This window comes from Galeopterus variegatus, unplaced genomic scaffold, assembly GCF_000696425.1.
Source record: "Galeopterus variegatus unplaced genomic scaffold, G_variegatus-3.0.2 Scaffold1373, whole genome shotgun sequence".
In the NCBI taxonomy this organism is placed as follows: domain Eukaryota; kingdom Metazoa; phylum Chordata; class Mammalia; order Dermoptera; family Cynocephalidae; genus Galeopterus; species Galeopterus variegatus.
Window position 1 is genome coordinate 4,597 of NW_007727484.1, and position 20,836 is coordinate 25,432.

Sequence of the window (20,836 nt, forward strand, 5' to 3'; positions counted from 1 at the left end):
ACAGGGGTTTGGAGGGGGGTCTCCACTTTTCTTTCCCTCCAAAATGAGGTCAGTGGAGAGACGGGGCCACCGGAGAGACCAGGAAACACCCATCTAGGGCACGGCCAGGGCTGCAGAGAGGAGCCGGCACAGGCCTGCTCAGAGCCTCCGGTGTGGGACAGCTGAGCCCACAGCAGTGGTGGCCCTCACCCTCACCTCGGTGGCCCCTGGCTGTGCCAGGAGTCTTTCCACAGCCTTTGGGAGCAGCATTACCTGAAGCCCTGGGGACAGATACAGCTCAGTTTGAACCCACAGTTTTAAAGCTTCTAGAAGCAGCACTGCTCAACAGAGCTTCCTATGGTGACAAGTGTGCATGTGTCACAAAGTCTAGGGCTGGCCTCTACAGCCCCAGGTCTGTGTTAAAGTGGCAGGTGTGCAGGTGCCCGGCACCGCAGAGAGAAGGACGTAGGTGTGCATGCGTGTCACTGCCCCCGCGGCTAGCCGAGCTCTCTCACCCCATGAGGACTACCAACAGGAGTCACCTACCATCCAAGGGGGACTTCTCCTCTGCATTCTTGTCCTCTTCTGCCAGCATGACTTCCTCTGTGAGGGGGACACAGCCTGAGGTCAGAGCCTTCCTCTCCCCGTCCCCGACAGGCCCATCCCCAGGAAAAGCCCGGACAAGGGCGCCTCTGTCTGGGGGACGCTGCCTCTCAGCTCTTGTGCCTCCAGAAGCCAGCAGCGCCCTGTGAGGAGGCCCCGCCGCCCCCGTCTCCCTGTGCCCCACGCACACACCACCATGCCCCGACAGCCGTGGCCCCTCTGGGTGAATCCATCACAGATGAGGCACCTGTGAAACCTCTGCNGTCTCGAAATGAAAAGCCATCACTGCCATGTGCCTGTGCCTCTCCCACACAGCTAAAGGTGGAGACCAGGGCCGAGTCCTCCTTCACAGGAGAATGCACCATGACTGGCCATCTGGTGGGGACGCGCCCAGAAGTCTGGTACCAGACCAAGGGGAAGGGAACTAAAATTAAGCAGAATTTCCCTTTTACTGTTTGAGAAGAAGGAGATGCAGCAAGGGGCTCAGAGGCAGCAGGCCCCAGGAAGGCAGAAGATAGTCAGGGGCTATGGAGAGAGACACACGCAGCCCTCCAGCCTCGGGAGATGGCCGAGGACTCTGTGTCCACATGGGGATGGCAGACCCCACAGCAGCCAGCAGCCAGCAGAGCGCACTGAGATGAATGAGCAGGCGTTTGGGCAAGGACAAGGCTCCAGGAGTGGCTCGGTGCCCAGGAGGAAGCTGGGGGCACACTGTCTGTCCAGTCACAAGCTCACAGAGCCAGGACCCATGAGACTCACCGACAGCACAGAGGTCTGCAAACCGGTCGTCCCCCTCCTCTGCGTGGATCAGGTCGTTTCTGCTCTTCTTGGTGGCCGCTCGCTTCAACACTGCTTTAAACAAAGGGTGGGAGACAGCCTGTGAGCTGCAGCCCTCGGGCAGCCCGCTTGGGGCTCGGGGTTTCTTCCAGCCGCACAGGGATCACCCTTCCCCTGGAGCTAGTGACCTTTCCCGAGCTCCTACCCTGAAGCCGGAGCTAAGGCCAAGGCAGGACAACGCCTGGTCCCCTTGGGCCTCCTCAGTTCTCATAGCAAAAGGGACAGGGGTTTGGAGGGGGGTCTCCACTTTTCTTTCCCTCCAAAATGAGGTCAGTGGAGAGACGGGGCCACCGGAGAGACCAGGAAACACCCATCTGGGGCACGGCCAGGGCTGCAGAGAGGAGCCGGCACAGGCCTGCTCAGAGCCTCCGGTGTGGGACAGCTGAGCCCACAGCAGTGGTGGCCCTCACCCTCACCTCGGTGGCCCCTGGCTGTGCCAGGAGTCTTTCCACAGCCTTTGGGAGCAGCATTACCTGAAGCCCTGGGGACAGATACAGCTCAGTTTGAACCCACAGTTTTAAAGCTTCTAGAAGCAGCACTGCTCAACAGAGCTTCCTATGGTGACAAGTGTGCATGTGTCACAAAGTCTAGGGCTGGCCTCTACAGCCCCAGGTCTGTGTTAAAGTGGCAGGTGTGCAGGTGCCCGGCACCGCAGAGAGAAGGACGTAGGTGTGCATGCGTGTCACTGCCCCCGCGGCTAGCCGAGCTCTCTCACCCCATGAGGACTACCAACAGGAGTCACCTACCATCCAAGGGGGACTTCTCCTCTGCATTCTTGTCCTCTTCTGCCAGCATGACTTCCTCTGTGAGGGGGACACAGCCTGAGGTCAGAGCCTTCCTCTCCCCGTCCCCGACAGGCCCATCCCCAGGAAAAGCCCGGACAAGGGCGCCTCTGTCTGGGGGACGCTGCCTCTCAGCTCTTGTGCCTCCAGAAGCCAGCAGCGCCCTGTGAGGAGGCCCCGCCGCCCCCGTCTCCCTGTGCCCCACGCACACACCACCATGCCCCGACAGCCGTGGCCCCTCTGGGTGAATCCATCACAGATGAGGCACCTGTGAAACCTCTGCAGGCCGATGTGGTCCCGCGTGGAGGGGACCGCTGGGCTGGGGGAGGGGAGCCAGGCAGAGCTGGGCTGCTTAGATCTAACAGGGACGGGCACAAGTTAGGCCGGGCCATGCAGAACCCTCAAGTACGAAGGCCACCGTCCTCAGAGGCACATGGCCACCAGTGCCAGGAGCCTGGGCCCTTTTCACTACAGGGACCCTCCAGGCCGGCTCAGCGATCCCCTCTTCAACTCCCCCAGAGCCCCAGGACCCCGGCCAGCAGCAGAGGGGACTTGGGGACAGGCGACAGAGGCAGGCCAACAGCGCGGCCACCACCCCCGCTCACCAGCCTTGAAGATCCACTCAAGGTAGCCGTTGAGCTCGCGCTCGATCTGCTGCTGCCGGCGGAGCTTCAGGAAGGCGCGCCGGCTCTCCACCCGCTCCCGCTCCTTGGCGAACTCTCTGTGCCAGCGGGGCCAGAAACGCGACGTCAGGCGAGTGCACGCACACCCGCGACCACGCGACCGGGACAAGGCCGGGAGGGGACACGCAGGCCCGGGCCACCCCTCCAGGTCGGCTCCTACCACCTGGCTCTTCTAACCCGAGCGCCACAGAGCACCGTGTGGCTCACAGAGCAGGCCTAGGCATGCAGCCCACCAAGTGCCAGGCCTATTATCTGCTGTCCTACAAAGAGCTTCTGGGCAGGAATTCTCCAGAGAAATATGTTCACTTAGTTCAGATGCAAAACCATTGCTAGAAGGAAAAAGGACAGACTGGAACGGGGGGAGAAGGGACTGATCCGGGCAGGCCAGAGGCAGAAGGAAAACATCGTAGGGTCCGTGGAGCCTCAACCAAACCTCTGAGGCTCATGACGAACAGGAAAGAAAAGAGACCTATTGCCCTTCCAGCCAGCACCCCACCCCGGCCCCTCCTGACACTGCACAGATGTGGTGACCTGCAGAGAACACGTGCCCTTCCAGCCAGCACCCCACCCCGGCCCCAGGCTTCCAGCTGAGCATTTCAGCTCACGGTGCCAGAAGGAAGCCATCACTCACACACACTCACACACACGCACACACACGAGTCCACACACGCACGCAGGCACACATACATGAAACAAGCTTCCCAGAGGAGTGGGTCTCAGAGGCCTGACTCCTGCACACACAGCCACAGTGAGAGGGAAAGCTTGGCTCTGACCGGGACTGACCCCAAGCTCATGGACAGTGCCTGCCAGGGTGCCTAAGGGAGGGCTCAGCTGGACTGATTAGGAAATCACCCCATATCCTCCTGCACCCAAGGGCCAGGATGCTCACAGCTGAGGGAGGAGCTGGGGAGACACGAGGCCCATTACCCCACCACGCAGCCCCTGCCCTCCAGCCCCTCTCCTGCCCGCAGTCCTCTCTGCACGTTCTCCAGAGCACGATCCACAAAGCAACCCTGAGCAGGCTGCTCTCTTGCCTCCCTGTGGACCCACCCGTGTTTCTGCCAGTCTTGCCACTGTGCATTGTCCTCAGCACAGAGCCTACATCCTCACAAGTCTGGTGACCGCCAGCCCCCTGCCAGTCCGGGCACCCCCTCCCCACTGCACCCTCCGGCTCCAGCTCCGAGCATCCCTGCAGCACACGCCATGCCCATCCGCACCACTGAGCCTCCACCCACCTGTGCTCTTCCTGGAAGGTTCTCCGTCCTCTTTCACCTGGCTCCACCCCCAGCTGCCTTCTCTGAGCCCCAGGCCTCCCCTGGCTTCTCCACCAGACCAGGAGTTCTACGTCCATCCCCTGTGCTATGGCCCTAACTGGTCCCTTTGGAAACGCTAGGAATGACATGCTAGTGATAATCATATCCCTTACAGGAGAGGACCAAGGCTAAGGACACCATCCAGAGCACAGAGGCCATGGCCCCCAGCCACTGTCCTCTCTGTGGCTGCTCCTTTTCAGGCCAGTGTGGCAGCCACCCCTTGGGTCCACCAGGCTGTATCAAAGACGCTATCCCCAGCTCACCACAGGATTCCTGGGACTGAGCAGGAATCTTCAGGGTGGGAAGAATGGATTCCCCTCCAGCTTCACAGGGAGTTGCATGCCAAGGTGGGGGCACAGGGGCAGGCCAAGTCTAACACTCTCTGCCTCCTTCCAGCACAGTCTCCTCAGCTCTGTGGAAGCGGGGCCAGACTGCTCCCCTCAGCACACTGCACTTCCTCAGCCACAGGCCAGCACAGGAGAGTGCTGCTGTCCCCAGGCTAGGCCTGGCCACGCTAGCCTGCGACATCTCACTCTCCCGAGGGCTCAGGAAGAGTCCTGCTCTGTGAGGGACTCCCAGCCCTGCACCCTCGCTCTGGAGTAGCCTGGCACAAAGAGGTGACCTGACAGGAGAGGGCACACAGGGGTCAGGGCCAGGGTAAAGCGTCTAGTGGTCACTGGAGCCAAGACCCAGAGGGTCACTCCACTCGTTCACTGCAGTAGCAGGGTTTGCTCTCTGAGGCTTCCCAGAAACCCCAGCACAGGCCACACCAGGCACGATCTGCAGCAGCCCCTCCCATGGCAGAGGCCAGGGCAAAGGCTAAGGGGGTGATAGAGGAAGGAGGCCAGGGGATGGTCAAGGGACAGGTCGGGACGGTGGCCCAGAGGAAAGGCCACCAGGGCCCAGGACATTGGGAGCAACTGCCACCGAGGGAGGCCCATGAGCCAGGCCCAGCCCACCCGCCATGTCACATGGACCCACGTCCGTCTCCACGGCCTGCTGTGCCTCAGCCTGAGAACACAGAGGGTGCCCAGGTCAGGCCCGTGTGGCCTCTTACCCCGAGAGCACACCCAGCACCAGGTTGAGCATGAAGAAGGAGCCAATGATGATGAGGGGGATGAAGTAGAGCCAGTTCCAGGTGTTGCCGGCTGCATCGTTTGTCTGGAAGCAAGAAGGAAGCGGTTAAGACAGACAGACAAGACACACAGCCCTGATCGAGCTTCTCTTCAGAAGCAAACACCTGGCAGGGTCCGGACAGGGGGAGACCAGTCTGGGGGAATCCGGGTGGAGCCAGAGGTCCAAGCACACCTGAGCCTTGCACAGCAGAGCTCTCTCCAGGCTGTGGCTCCAGAGGGGCAGGGACACTCAGCCCTCCCCAGGATGCCAGGTACCCTGAGCAGCTCCAGAGACATTTCCTCCTGAATGGAACCCCACAGGTCCCAAGCTTCACATCTAACCTTGTTCAGCAGCAGCTCCCGCCGCGCAGCGGCAGCCCCCACCGCGCAGCGGCAGCAGCCCCCACCGTGCAGCAGCAGCAGCTCCCACCGCGCAGCACCAGCAGCTCCCACCGCGCAGCACCAGCAGGGAGCCTCCGTGCTGCGCCTTCCCCACAAGTCCCCAGTGGACAGTTCTCACCACCAGCCTTGCCAAGACAGAACCCAGCACTCAGGTGTTACCCGAGTATCTGAAAGCGAAGACGGGCCATCTCCCCCAGGTCTTGTGCTTTTTATAGCACAGCCCACAAAAGGGTGAGCTCCTTTGAATACAATTTAATTCCATAGCTGTTTTGTTCTTATGGGTCCCCGGTAGACTTGACTAAGGGGTGGAGAAACTCACTCTCTGTGCAAGTCCAGTGCTACAGGCAGGCCAGGAGGGAGACGGCCCCTTCACTTTGCTCTTCAGAGGCAGTTCATACGTCACAGGCCAGGGCCCCAAGCAGGACAGAGGCCGGAGGATGACCTGGGAACTGCCCTCAGCTGCTGCCAATCTCTAGTGCTGTTGTCAGTATTCCTGCCCTCCAGTGTCTGCCAGCCCTGGCAGGATTTGCAGACACTAGCCCTGGAAAGTCCTGGGTCTCCTGGATGGACTGCAGCTTGTGGCTTCTGATCCCTAGACATCGATTCCAGGCTGGCCCCTGAGATCCCTGGACCCTAACCCAAAAATGACCTTCAGAATCCCAACTCTAACTGCAGTTCATGTTCCCTGACCACACCTTAGCTCAGACTCACATGGAACTCAGACCTGTAGACTAGAGGGCCACCAAGGCCACCAACCTGCCTGCAAGTGCACCCTCAAAGTGTGCCTTCCTTCTTGGAAGGCGAGAAGTCACTGCTGCAGTCTCAGGCCCTCCCCCACTAGAGCTCTTGGCTCCTGCAATCTCCCGTCTCTGAGGGGTCATTCCCATCGCAGCCACGTCACCCGAACTGCTCTCATCTTAAAAAGCAAAAACAAAACAAAGCAAGGACTTCCACTTCTGGGAAGATGGAGTAAACACACTCTTCTCTATTCCTCCCGCTAAATATAATAAATATTCTGAACATTATATGTAAAGCAAACGTAAGAAGACTCTGAAAGGTGGAGAAAAGAAGGCAGACCAGCTAGGACCTAAGCGTCCCTGGGTTTTATTTCTGCCTCATACATCCCAGACTTGGAGCTGAAGAAGCCTGCAACTTGGAAATGCAAAAACAGGTACAGACAAAAAATGCAAAAGCCAGCTGTCTAGCCAAAGGGGCAGGAAAGCAGCAGCCTAGCAAGACAGAAAACGTAGACAGTCATCACGCTGCTCCAGCTGAGCACCACAGAAGACTGTGATGCTGCCTTCACCCTCCCAGCAAAGACTCAGTAAGGGGCCTAGACTTCCACCTTCCCAGACTGCAGTGAGGCGCCCCACCCACCCACCCCCCAAGCTAGGATGCTGTCAGAAAAGGCCAAGTAGGGAGCTGGAAGTTCTCTCCTCAACAAGGGGTTAATGAGGCCTCCTCATCCCAGCCCATGTCCGTGGTATTAGTGGAGATCACATGGAAGGCCTAGGCTTCTACTCCCACACTCAGCAGTGAGGCACCCCACGCCCTGGCCCTGCTAGGGTGCTGTCAGAGGAGAGCAGGGAGAACCAGGCTTTTACCACCATCCAGCAGGAAGGAGGGTGGATCAGCACACCTGATCCTCCCAGCCAGGGAAGTTTCCTGGAGGCACAGTGGAGAACTGGACCTACCACCCCTGCCCAGTGCTAAGGAAAAGGCCCCTTCCATGAATCAATGGAGGCCAAGTGGGGAACCCAGACCTCTACACTCACCTGTAACCAGACAGTATCCCCCTTCCCCTGACAGTAGTGACAGAGGAAGCCAGATAAAACAGAAGTTTGGGATCCAGGGCCTCATGACATAATACCAGAAATGTCCAGTTTTCAACTGAAACTCACTCATCACACCAGGAACCAGAGAAAGCACAAACTGTTCGAGAAAAGACAACCCATACACATGCTGTGACGGCTAATTTTGTGTGTCAGCTTGACGGGGCCAATGGGGTGCCCAGATATTTGGTTAGAGATTATTCTGGGTGTTTCTGAAATGGTGTTTTGGGATAAGATGAACATTTTAATTGATAGAATTAAGCAGATTGCTCTCCACAACGCGGGTGGGCCTTCCAACGAGTTGCAGTGTTGAATAAACAAAAAGACCAACCATCCTCCAAGTAAGAGGAAGTTTCCCAACAGACTGCTTTTGGGTTTCATCTCTGCCGGCCGGCCTTCAACCGGAACTGCACCGCTGGCTCTCCTGGGTCTCCAGCTTGTTGGCCTAAATTGCAGACTTGGACTTGCCAGCCTCCATAATCATGTCAGCCAATCCCTAATAAACATACACACACACACACACACACACACACACACACACCCTATTGTTTCTGTTTCTCTGGATAACACTGACTAATACAGATGCCAACACTAAGGTAAGAGAGGATAGAAGTATGTTATAAGGATTTTAAATCAGCCATCACAAAACGCATCAATAAGCAATTTTGAACACCACTTGAAACAAATGAAAAAATAGAAAGTCTCAACAAAGAAACAGCCTCAGCAAATAAGTAGAAGATATAAAGAATAACCAAATGGAAAATTTAGAACTGAAAAATACAATATTAAAAATAAAAACCTCTTTGGAAATGTACAGCAACAGAACGGAGGGGACATGGGATGGAAAGGCTTGTCACAAAAGCCCAGTCAACAAAAGGAAAAATTGATAAACTGGACTCCATCAAAATTAAAAATGTTCTGGGGCCGGCCCGGTGGCACACTGGATAGTGCGCCGCTTGGGAAGCGCGGCAGCGCTCCCGCCCGAGGGTTCGGATCCCACATACGGACCGGTTCCCGCTCACTGGCTGAGCGAGGCGTGGGAGCAACGCCGAGGGTTGCGATCCCGTTGCCGGTCCCCGGTCCGGTACGGGGGCAACACTGAGGGTTGCGATCCGTTGCCGGACACAGAAAAAGACAAAAGACAAAAAAAAAAAAAAATTAAAAATGTTCTGTGAAAGACCAAGTAAAGAGTATGAAAAGACAAGCTACTGACTAGGACAAAATATTTGGAAGCAAATGTCTGACAAAGAACTAGTACCTAGAATATATAAAGAACTCTAAAAATTCTACAGTGAAAGAACAATCTAAACAGAACACAAGCAAAAGACATGAAGAGACATTTTACTGAAGAAGATATACAGACGGCAAATAAACATGAAAAGATGCTCGACATCATTAGCCATAAGGATATGCAGATCTAAACCACAATGGCGTATCACTATACATCTATCAGAATGGCTAAAGTTCAAAAACAGTGACATCACCAAGGGCTGGCAAGGATGCAGAAAAACTAGACTGTTCATACACCGCTAATGGGAATATGAAACTGGAAAAGTTTTAGTTTCTTAAAAAGTAAACATGCAACTACCATACAACCCAGAAATTGGCACTCTTGGGCATTTACCCCAGACAAATGCAACTTTATACATAACACAATACTGGAAACAACCAGATGTCCTCCAATACCACGATCGTACTGTGCCTGAGAAGCAGAGTGAAGAGTTTCAAGAAAGTGATCAACCAGGTCAGATGTTGCTGAGAGGTCAAGGAAGATGAGAAGAGAAACCCCGACTGTGGCAGTCGGCAAGAAGAAAGCTGTTGGTAACCTTGACAAGAGCAGTCTCAGTGGTGGGGAGAAAACACTGGAATGTGGGGGTTACAGGGAGAAAGAGGTAAGGAAGTGAGCATGGCAGGGATAGACTAGTCCTTCAAGGAGCAGAGAAGTGGGAAGGAACTGCAGGGAGACATGGCGTAAAGGGAACTGGCTTTTTTTCTTAATTAAACTTTTTATCTTGAGATCATTGTAGACTCACATGCAGTTGTAAGAAATAATACAGAAATATCACATGTATCCTTTACCCTGTTTCTCCCAATGGTAACAACCAGCAAACCTATAATCAGAATCACAAATGGGATATTGATATTGACACAGAACATTCCATCACCATGAGGATCCTTCATGCTGCCCCTTTCTAGTCATACCCACTTCCCTCTAACCTCACCCCTCCTAATACCTGGCAACCACTAATCTGCTTGCCATACTATAATTTAGTAATTTCAAGAATGTCATACAGATAAAACCATACCATATGTAACCTTATGGTACTGGCTGTTTTCACTGAGGTACAATTCCCTGGAGACTCATCCAGATTACTGAGTGTCAGTAGTCTGTCCCTTTTCATCACTGAGTAGTACTCCATGCATGGACACACTAGTTTGTTGAACCACTTACCCGTTGAATTTTATTTATTTATTTTTATTTGAACTTCTCAATATACAATGTAGTTGATTTTCATGTCCCTTTACCGTTCTTCCTTCCCCCTCCCTCTCCCCACCCCCTATCTACATCATATTATCATGTCTGGTCACTTGTCTTAACAAGTTCAAGGAATTGTTGTGATTGTTGTGTCTTCTTTCCACCCCCACATTTATTTGTTTGTATATTTATTTATTTTTAGCTCCCACCAATAAGTGAGAACACGTGGTATTTCTCTTTCTGTGTCTGACTTGTTTCACTTAATATAATTTTCTCTAAGTCAATCCATGTTGTTGCAAATGGCAGTATTTCATTCTTTTTTAGAGCAGAGTAGTATTCCATTGTGTAGACATACCACAGTTTCCTTATCCACTCATCTGATGATGGACATTTTGGCTGGTTCCAACTCTTGGCTATTGTAAAGAGTGCTGCAATAAACAGGGTAGTACAGGTGTCCCTTCGGCATGATGATTTCCATTCCGCTGGGTATATTCGGAGCAGTGGCATAGCTGGGTCATATGGTAGATCTATCTGTAATTGTTTGAGGAACTTCCGTATAATTTTCCATAAAGGCTGCATCATTTTGCAGTCCCACCAACAGTGTATGAGAGTTCCTTTTTCTCTGCAACTTTGCAGGCATTTATCATTCTCAGTTTTCTAGATATTAGCCATCCTAACTAGAGTGAGATGGTATCTCAGTGTGGTTTTGATTTGCATTTCCCAAATGCTGAGAGATGCTGAACATTCTTTCATGGGTCTGTTGGCGATTCGTATATCTTCCTTTGAGAAATGCCTATTCAGCTCCTTTGCCCATTTTTTAATTGGGTTATTTGCTGTAAAGTCGTTTGAGTTCCTTGTATATTCTGGATATTAATCCTTTGTGAGATGTTTATTTTGCAAATATTTTCTCCCACTCTGTTGGTTGTCTTTTCACTCTGTTGATTGTTTCTTTTGCTGTGCAGAAGCTTTTTACTTTGATATAATCCCATTTGTTTATTTTTCCTTTGGTTGCCTATGCTTTTTGGGTCATATTCGTGAAGTCTGTACCCACTCCTACTTCCTGGAGTGTTTCCCCTATGTTTTCTTGAAGGAGTTTTATCGTTTCAGGGTGTATATTTAATTCTTTAATGGATTTTGAATTGATTTTGGTATATGGTGAGAGGTATGGGTCTAGTTTCATTCTCCTGCATATGGATATCCAGTTCTCCCAGCACCATTTTCTGAAGAGGCAGTCTCTTCCCCAGTGTGTAGACTTGGTTCCTTTGTCAAAGGTCAGACGGCTGTAGGTGTGTGAGTTGATTTCTGGATTCTCTATTCTATTCCATTGATCAGTGTGCCTGTTTTAACGTCAGAACCATGCTGTTTTGTTTATTCTAGCTTTGTAGTATAGTTTAAAGTCAGGTAGTGTTATGCCTCCAGCTTTTTTTTTTTTTTTTTTTTTTTTCCCGCTCAGGATTGCTTTGGCTATGTGTGGTCTTTTGTTATTCCATATCAGTGTCTGGATAATTATTTTCCATTTCTGAGAAAACTGTCATTGGAATTTTGATGGGGATTGCATTGAATCTGTAGATTCCTTTGGGTAATATGGACGTTTTCACAGTATTAATTCTTCTGATCCAAGAGCATGGGATATCTTTCCATCCTCTTGTGTCCTCTCTAATTTCTCTCAACAGTGGTTTGTAATTCTCTTCAGGGAGATTTTTCACATCCTTGGTTAACTTTATTCCTAAATATTTTATTTTTTTGGTGGCTATTGCAAATAGGCTAGCTTTCTTGATTTCTTTTTCTGTATATTCACTGTTGGAGTATAGAAATGCTACTGATTTTTCTGTGTTGATTTTGTATCCTGCTAATTTGCTGAAATCATTTATCAACTCTAAGAGTTTTTTTATAGAGGCTTTAGGCTGTTCAATATATAGGATCATGTCATCTGCAAACAGGGACAGTTTGACTTCATCTTTTCCACTCTGGGTGCCCTTTATTTCCTTCTCTTCTCTGATTGCTCTCGCTAATACTTCCGACACTATGTTGAATAGGAGTGGTGAGAGTGGGCATCCTTGTCTAGTTCCTGTTCTTGAAGGAAAAGCTTTCAGCTTTTCCCCATTCAGGATGATATTGGCAGTGGGTTTGTAAATTTTATTTATCTTTTCAAAAAACCAACTTTTTGTTTCATTGATCTTTAGTACCATCTTTCAGTTTTCTATTTCATTTAGTTCTGCTCTGATCTTAATTATTTCTTCCATCTACTCACTTTGGGTTTAGATTTTTCTTGGTTTTCTAGTTTTTAAGGTGAAGTATTAGGTTGTTTCCTTGCCATCTTTCCTTTCTTCTGAAGTAAGCATTTAATGTGATAAATTTCCCCCTTAGTACTGCTTTTGCAGTATCCCACAGGTTTTGGTATGAAGTATTATTTTCATTAGTTTCAATAATTTTTTTGATTTCCTGTTTAATTTCTTCTTGGGCCCATATGTCATTAAGTAGAATGTTGTTTAATTTACATGTGTTTGTATAGTTTCCAGAGTTTTGTTTGTTATTGCTTTCTAATTTTAATCCATTATGATTTTAAAAAATACATGGAATAAGTCCAATTTTTTTTTAATTTGTTGAGACATGATTTGTGACCTAACATGTGATCTATCCTGGAGAATGTTCCATGTGGTGATGAGAAGAATGAATATTCTGAGGTTGTTGGATGGAATGTTCTGCAGACATTTGTGAAGTCCAATTGGTCTAAAGTGCTGTTTAGATCTTGTGTTTCTCTATTGATTTTTTGGCTAGATGATCTGTCCGATGTTGAGAGTGGGGTGTTCAGGTCCCCCGCTCTTATGGTATTAGTGTCTATCTCATTTTTTACATCTAATAGTGTTTGCTTTATAAATCTGACTGCTTCAATGTTGGGTGCATATATATTTATGATTGTTATGTCTTCTTGATGGATAGACCCTTTTATCATTAAACAGTGGCCTTCTTTATCTCTTTTTATGGTTTTTGGTTTAAAGTCTATTTTTTTCTGATATAAGAATAGCTACTCCAGCTCGTTTTTCATTTCTACTTGCACGGTATATCTTTTTCCATCCTTTCACACTTAGTCTATGTGTGTCTTTACAGGCGAGGTGTATCTCTTGAAGGAGTATATTGTTGGGTTCATCTTTTTAATCCAGTCAGTCAGTCTGCATCTTTTGAGGGAGGAATTTAATCCTTTTACATTTAGAGTTATTATTGAAAGGTGTTGATTTACTCCTAGCATTTTATTCATTTTTGTTTAGATGTCTTAAGTATCTTTTGTTCCTTTCTTTCTGATTTTCCATTTGTCTTCTGTGTTTGTTAGTTTCTTGGGGTGGTCGACAAACTACTTTTTCTCTTTATTGTTAGCATTTTTGTTTTACTGGTGGGTTTTGTTCTTTCTTGAGTATTCATGGCAGTGACGGCTGTTTTTCAGGTACCAAACCCAGTACTCCCTTGAGAATTTCTTGTAAGGCTGGTCATGTGGTAGTGAACTCCTGTCATTTTTGTTTGAGAAATATACTATCTGTCCTTCATTTCAGAAGAATAGCCTTGCTGAGTAAAGTATTCTTGGCTGGCAACTTTTGTGCTTTAATATTTTGAATATATCATCCCATTCTTTTCTGGATTTAGGGTTTCTGATGAAAAGTCTGATGTTAGTCTGATTGGGGCTCCTTTATAGGTGACTTGATGCTTCTCTGTTGCAGCTTTTAAGAGTCTCTGTCTTTGAGTTTTGCCAGTTTGATTATAAGATGTCTTGGAGAGGAACTTTTTGGGTTGAATATGTTTGGGGATCTTTGGGACTCCTGAATCTGGAGATCTGTGACTTTCCCTATACCTGGAAAGTTTTCTTCTATTATTTCATTAAATATGTTTTCAATGCCATTTCCTTTTTCTTCCCCTTCTGGAATACCCATGATTTGGATATTTGAGTGCTTAAGGTTGTCTGTTATCTCTCAGATTTTCTTCAATTTTTTAAATCCTTTCTTTCTTTTTTTTTTTTTTTTTGGTCCACCTGTGTTAATTCAAACAGCCCATCTTCAAGGTCAGAAATTCTCTAGTCTGCTTGTTCTAGCCTGCTGGTTAAACTCTCTGTTGTGTTTTTTATTTTGTTGAATGAATCCTTCAGCTCCACAAGCTCTGCTACATTCTTTTTCAGGGCACTGATTTCTTTGTACATTTCTTCTTTCAGGTCCTATATATTTTTTCTCATTTCATTGTGGGGTTTTTTTTTTTTTGTCTTTTTTTTTTTTACTGACCGGTAACAGGATCGCAACCCTCGGTGTCGCGCCCATACCGGAGACCGGCAATGGGATTGCAACCCTCGGCCTCACGCCCGCACCATGCTCAGCCAGTGAGCGGGAACCAGTCTCCACATGGGATCCGAACCCTCGGCAGGAGCACCGCCATGCTCCCAAGCGGCGCACTCTCCAGTGCACCACCAGGCCGGCCCTCATTGTGTTTTCTAACTGAGTTTTCTTGTATCTCCTTTAGTTTCCTTGGAATTGTTGGTCGAAATTCCTTGTCAGTCATTTCAAGGACTTCCTGTTCTATAGGATCTAGAGCTTGAGAGTTATTATTTTCCTTTGGTGGTGTCATACTTTCTTGATTTTTCATATTTCTGGTATCTTTCCTTTGGTGTTTTGTCATTGTGGCAGGGGGTATCACAGTCCACTCATTCCACCCTGATGTCTGGCCTGGATCCTGAAGGGACTGCCAATTCTGGGTGGTGGGGACGGGCCTGAGCTGGGGGTCTCACAGCACCTGCCTGCTCTGGCATGGCTGACTCAGGACATGTGGTCCCAGCAGCTCTCAGGTCTCTCTGGGTGGCAGGGACAGGCCTGGATTGGGGGTCCTGAGGCACATGGCTCCTGCCTGTTCGGGCATGGCTCTTGGGCCTCCTGTTGTTGCTTTTTAATAGTTGTAAATTGGTTGATTTGTGGGAGAGAGTTACACTAGGAACTGTCTATTCTGCCATCTTGAACAAAACTGAGACCCGTTGAATTTTAAACACATCTGTGCATCGCTGTCTTCAAACATACATCCTCAGCCCTGCTGTCCCCTCTGACGTCTCTCTCATATACCCAACTGCATATCCAACATCTCCACTTGGATGAAGATAGTTGTCTACAGAGCCAAAACACAATCCTTGATTTCCACCACCATCCTCCACTAAAACAGAACTAAGCAAACACCTTGCCCCTGACTTTGCCCTTCTCAGTAAATGGCACCACTTTCCCCAGTGGCTCGAGTCATACCTTTGATTCTTCTTTTCCTCTCACAATCTATGAGCAGGTCCTGTTGGTGTTAATGGCAGAGTATGGCCTTTGCACCCATACATCCGACCACTCTTTCCTAACATCTGCATGTAACTAGAACAACGAACATCAGCAAAATCATATGTGTATAACCATAAACCAACATTATTTACCTCCCACTATTCCTTTGAATATGGTCAGTGGAACAACCCTTCCCATGCCACAGATGACAATTTGGACACCACCCCCCCCATGGCTTTCTAATAACTCTCGGGTAACAGAAAGTTCTACAATTACTTCAAGTTAAAAACAGCCTCAATTCAGTAATCAAGTGTCCAGTCCCAGCTGGTAATCAAACTGACATGCTCCAGGTCAGCAACGCCCACTGCCCTAATCTGCCCTGCCACAGCTGGCTGCTGTCAGTGGGGGAGGAAGGCGTGGCCCCTCGGTGTCCTCCACGCCTCGCACTGTTCCTCCTTCGTCAGCTGCTGTGGAGGCTGCTGGCCCTGACACTGTCAAAGCAGAGGAGGGGAAGGAAGGGGGCAGACAGGCTCCTCCTTGTGTGCCACTGTCCTGAGATCACCTCATGTCTCTGGGCTGCATGGGAATTACTGCTGACTCATGTCTCACAGACACTCGTGTGTGCTCTTCTGCAGCCCTGCTCAACTCCACACACTCTCCATAAAACAGGCCAGCATTTCTCCTCCAGTTGGAGAGCCTCCCCCGTCCCTGCCCACTGCCACCAGCTTTGCAGCAGTCCACTCTGAACAGAGGCTCTCTGTTGAGACCCCATCCTCAGCCCCGGTCCTTGCCTCATGCCCACTCCTGCCTGACTACAGCTAGTACACGAGACCCTCACATGCATCCTCCCCCTGCTCCCAACTCCCCGCCCCCACCCCTGCTGCAGCCTAGTGGCTTCTGTCCGTCACCTAAAGGAACATACATCTGAGGGTGCCACAAAAGCCCCTCTCACTGGGTTGGAGCTGAGGAGCATGCTCTCTCCCCAAAGAACCCTTTTAAAAAATTCTGTCTTGGGCTGGCCCGGTGGCGCACTCAGTAGAGTGCGGCACTTGGAAGCGCGGTGGCGCTCCCGCTGAGGGTTCGGATCCCATATAGAGACCGGTCTGCTCACTGGTTGAGCGCGGTGCGGGCGCGACACCAAGGGTTGCGATCCCATTACCGGTCATGAAAAAAGACAAAAAAAAAAAAGGAAAAAAAAAAAATTCTGTCTCATCTCCAGTGACCAGCCCTGTATGCCCACAATGTGAAGAGTGGGTCCCGCCGGTACTCGCCACCTGCCCTGGGGTCTCCCTGGTACCAGTCTCACAACTCACTGCCGCTATTGCACCCTGGTGCCCCAGCCAAACTTCCAAGGCAGCATCCCACAGCACCTGCTTTCTAGACCTTGCCAGGCCTTGCACTCCCAGTGTCCTCTGACTCGCCACTCCACACTCCTCGTCCCTCGTTTTCTTCACAGCACGTGTCGTGATCCTCACCATTGCTGCCTCCTGCTCACCACCGCACAAGCAGTGCCCAGAGCCCAGCGGGTTACCTCTGTGGCCCTTCCTCAGCAGCACCTCCCTCCCCAGGGTCTGCTTCCTGCCCACCCCCTCCCCAGGGGCACAGGGCTGCAGAGCCCTGATCGCATGGCCCTTCATGAGGTGGTGCTGGCGGGAATGTGGCCAGCTCGGAGCTATTTTCAGTGTTTGTCTTTGTGGACACTGTTCCTTGATTGGCTACAGGGAGAGGACAGCCAAGCTCCTCATCACTGCCTTGTGTTCCCTCGATCGAAAAGCGCCTGCCATCAGACACGACTCCCACTCAGGGAGGAATGTGGCTCAACAGACCCTTGGCCAGCTTTTCCTTAACTCCTCATCTGCCACCTGCCAGCTCAACGAGCAAGTGTCGAGCACCTGCTCAATGCCTAGCCCTGTGCTTGGCCTGGTTCCCCATGAACCGATGGGGGAGGCTCAGAGCAGAGGGTCCCAGTCTCTCCCTTTCCTTCTGTCCACCATCATGCCACCAGTACTTAGGGACACAGCTTCTAGGGGCTGGGGAGGAGGCGCAGGGTCCCAGAGACATGTGACCCGAGGCCCACCCTCAGTGCACTAATGACAGGCCCCAGGTGGCAGAACCTCGTGCTCTAGCTGCCCTACCCCCTCTGCACCTGAGCAGAACACACCCTGTGGTGACCCAAAATTCAACAGTCCACCAGCCACAACTTCCCAGATTCCTAGCTCGTGTGCACCTTCCTCCTCCACTTCCCAAAGCTCCCGAGGCACTAATTTAACAGTTCTCATGTCCTGGTGGCTCACAGGACACTTACAGAGGGGGACAGAAGGTAGCAGGAGGAAGCTTCATATTAAAAAAAGAGAGACTAAGGTCCGTTCAGCAGTCAATGATAGAGTCCACCAAGAAGAGCCCCGGATGGAGGGAAAATGGGGGTGAGCTCGTCACCAGGCATCCCCGAGGGCCTCATAATCGACTTCTGTCGTGGCCACCGAATCCAGACTGCCCTGAACTGCTGAGACGGGCTGGCATCCCAGGGAGAGCAGGGAGACCACAAGGGCAACAGTACCAGACAGGCTCGGCGTGAAGGGAACGAACGCACGAGATCCAGGCTCCCTGTCCAGGAGTCCCGGCGCTCCCAGGGAAGTCTTCCTGGGCCTCAGCTCACTGCAGCCAGAAACCCCTGCCCTGCTCCTCACCATCTCCACTGGGAAGGATGGGGGCCACAAGAAGCCTGGCAGGCCTCCCTGTCCCTTGACGCCGTCCAGCAGATCCCAGCAGGGACGGCGTAGCTAGTGGTGAGCAGAGAGCCGCCTACCAGCCCAGGGCTTGGGCAAATGAACTAGCTCTTTCATGGCTCAGTTTCATCATCTGTACAATAGGGTTCCCGAGACGATTCAATGAGTTAACGGGGATAAAACGCTTCACACGGGGCCTAACTTGGAGCAAGTGTGCAGAGAGCGTAACTGTCAGTGCCACGGCCTCCTTCCCCATCAGCAGCGGTAGCATCTTCCCTGGGGTTTTTCTTCCAACTTTTACCACACAGCCCTTTGCACTTTCATAAGGGAGACTGCCGTGTAGACCCCAGCAGGACCTAGGTCAAGAGTACGACTTGAGATTGACCGTGATGAGCCCTTGGGTGGAGCTTCTGGAGGAAGGAGCCTAGGGCTGGGCAGTGGCTCCTAGGTCACAGATGCCCCCCTAAATGGACCCCCAGAGGTTCCAGCCCAGGAGCTCCAGCCCCACCAGGCCCAGGGACAAGATGCGACTCACATTGTAGAGGATGTCAGTCCAGCCCTCCATGGTGATGCACTGGAACACTGTCAAGATGGCAAACAGGATGTTGTCAAAGTTGGTGATACCAAAGTTGGGTCCTGGCCAGTACTCCCGGCACTCAGTGTCCCCCTCACACAGCCGGGCTGGGGCCTCCTTGCCACAGGGGAAGTCGCCCACAGGCTCTGCCTCTGTGAAGAGGAGAAGGAAGCAGACCCTGAGCTCAGAAACACCAAGCCCTGCGACCTGCACTGGGATGCACGTGCTCCAGAGAACTGACTGCGGGGGCGCAGGAGCCAGTCACCCACAGAGACCCTCCGCCAGCTTCCCAGTGCCCCTCCTTGCACCTGCATGGGCCTCTCCCCACCCCCCACTTGCCTCCACCTGTGCTCAGGACCTGCCCTCTCAGGAGCCACTGGTCAGCCTCTCCTTCTCTCCTGGAACCTGCCCATCATCTTTTAAACACACTCGGGATCCATTAACCTTAAAATCAAAACGATGAACTCCTAACCTCCAATCCTTAGCACTACTGCCCTAATTTCTCCTCCCTCACAGCCAGACTGCCAGCAAGATTCTCCTGACGTGCAGATCTGACTGTCACTCTGCAGCCAGCAAGGCCCTTGGTCAGCACCAAACTGGACTCGGCCACTACGCCGTCGAGTGCTCGCAGGCCAGACAACCTGCAGCAAACCCAGCATGTGTCCAGAGAGTGGCCTGGGCGTCGCTGCATCGGCCCCTGCAGAGTGGACACCCTTCCACTGGCCTGCAGCCTGGCACAGCCAGGGACCACACGGGGGAAAGCAGCACTGGAAACCGTTGCTGGTCTCCGGAGCAGGACGGTGAGCAGCACGTTTACTCGCTCTACTCCGAAAGCCCCAATGAAAGGGCATATTTTTTTTTTAATGTAGCACAGTGAAAATGCCTTCTATTGACATAGGAGAAGTTTTGAGGAATTGCTAGGATGGGAAGCAGCTGCTGCCAGGTTTAGAAGGTGAAACCGGTCACAGCGGTTTGTCCGCCTCCCTGCAAATATCTGGGTAAATGCTGGTAAAGAAGATCAGGAGCCGCCGCTGGTCTGTGTGCAGCTGGCGGCACCTCTCTCTCGGTGCACAGCGGCAGTTTTATGTCCTCTCTTCAGTGATCGATCGATACGGGGTTTCTTCTTTCGCTTGTCTCATAGCACAGGTCATGGCCACAGTGCTGCGCACGTCAGGAGTGACCGTGTGTCCTTATTTTGTTCTCGACTTTAAAGGGTAAGCTCTCAAGACTTACAATGAAGTATGACGCTTGCAGGAAATTTTAGGGAATTTAAGAAAATTCCCTTTTATTTCCAGTCTGATAAAAAAAAATTTTTTTAAATCTTGAATGATTTACACTTGAGTAGAAACTTTTTTTGCGTCTAAGGGATAATCATATGGGTTTTCTACCAAAACAGCCCGGCCCTAGGCACCATCGTCTCCCTGGACTGAGACAGTGTCGTCCTCAACGCTGTTCCTGCCTTTGCCTCCTTCGAGCAGCCGCATCGATCAGACGATGTCACGCCTTGCTCACACCTCCACTGTCTTCCCGTTTCTCCCAGAATAAGACTCAGAGTTCTCACCACGGCCAGGAAACCCGCTTGCTTTGTCTGTGTCCTGGCTGCTCCTCACCTCCAGCTGTGTTTGCTGCTCCCTGTCCCTGAAGCCCTCGGGCCAGGCGGCCACATGGCTCTGCTGCTCACCGCACTCAGATTAGTGTTCAATCGCCGCCTTAGCACGAGGCCTCCCCTGCCCACCCTCTGCAAAGCGGGCCCCAAATTATTCTCCCTCAGATACAGTTTTTGTTTCCTTCCTAGAAGTCACCCTAATCTGTAATCGTTTTATGTATGTGTTTGCGTACTGTCTGTGTCCGCCACGCGAACACGTGCCCCACCTCATTCCTCCGGCACCTCGAAGGCCCCTCTAGCACCTAAAACAGTGCCTGTGTCCTGCATGAATGAATCTGCGGTCCTCGTCTGAGCTCCAGGGGTGCTGCTGGGCCTCACCTGTGCTATTGGGAAAACAGGCCTTGTGGAATTTGCCCATGTAGAACTCCAGGCCGATGATGGCGAACATGAGGATGGCGAAGAAGAGAAGCAGCCCGATCTGCAGCAGCGGAACCATGGCCTTCATGATGGACTTGAGCACCACCTGCAAACCTGGGGCCAGAGCAGACGGGGGCGGGCGGGTCAGAGAGCAGGCGGGGGCGGGACGGGGCAGAGAGCGGAGCGGGCGGGGCAGAGAGCGGAGCGGG

At 51.4% G+C, this 20,836-nt stretch overlaps 1 protein-coding gene across 1 annotated transcript in view; it reads right to left on the reverse strand.

Annotated features, from left to right (window-relative positions):
• Nucleotides 1-525: 525 nt before the first annotated feature.
• The window catches only part of CACNA1B (calcium channel, voltage-dependent, N type, alpha 1B subunit), a gene marked incomplete at its 3' end in the record, with an annotated part of 72,006 nt that continues 51,695 nt past the window's right edge, over nucleotides 526-20,836 (reverse strand). The window contains exons 7-13 of the mRNA XM_008576618.1: nucleotides 20,589-20,741; nucleotides 18,566-18,756; nucleotides 5,255-5,358; nucleotides 2,807-2,922; nucleotides 2,166-2,222; nucleotides 1,216-1,434; nucleotides 526-582 (exon numbers count right to left, since the gene is read on the reverse strand). Of these exons, the coding sequence (XP_008574840.1) occupies nucleotides 526-582; nucleotides 1,216-1,434; nucleotides 2,166-2,222; nucleotides 2,807-2,922; nucleotides 5,255-5,358; nucleotides 18,566-18,756; nucleotides 20,589-20,741 (897 nt within the window). The remainder of the gene's footprint in view (nucleotides 583-1,215; nucleotides 1,435-2,165; nucleotides 2,223-2,806; nucleotides 2,923-5,254; nucleotides 5,359-18,565; nucleotides 18,757-20,588; nucleotides 20,742-20,836) is intronic.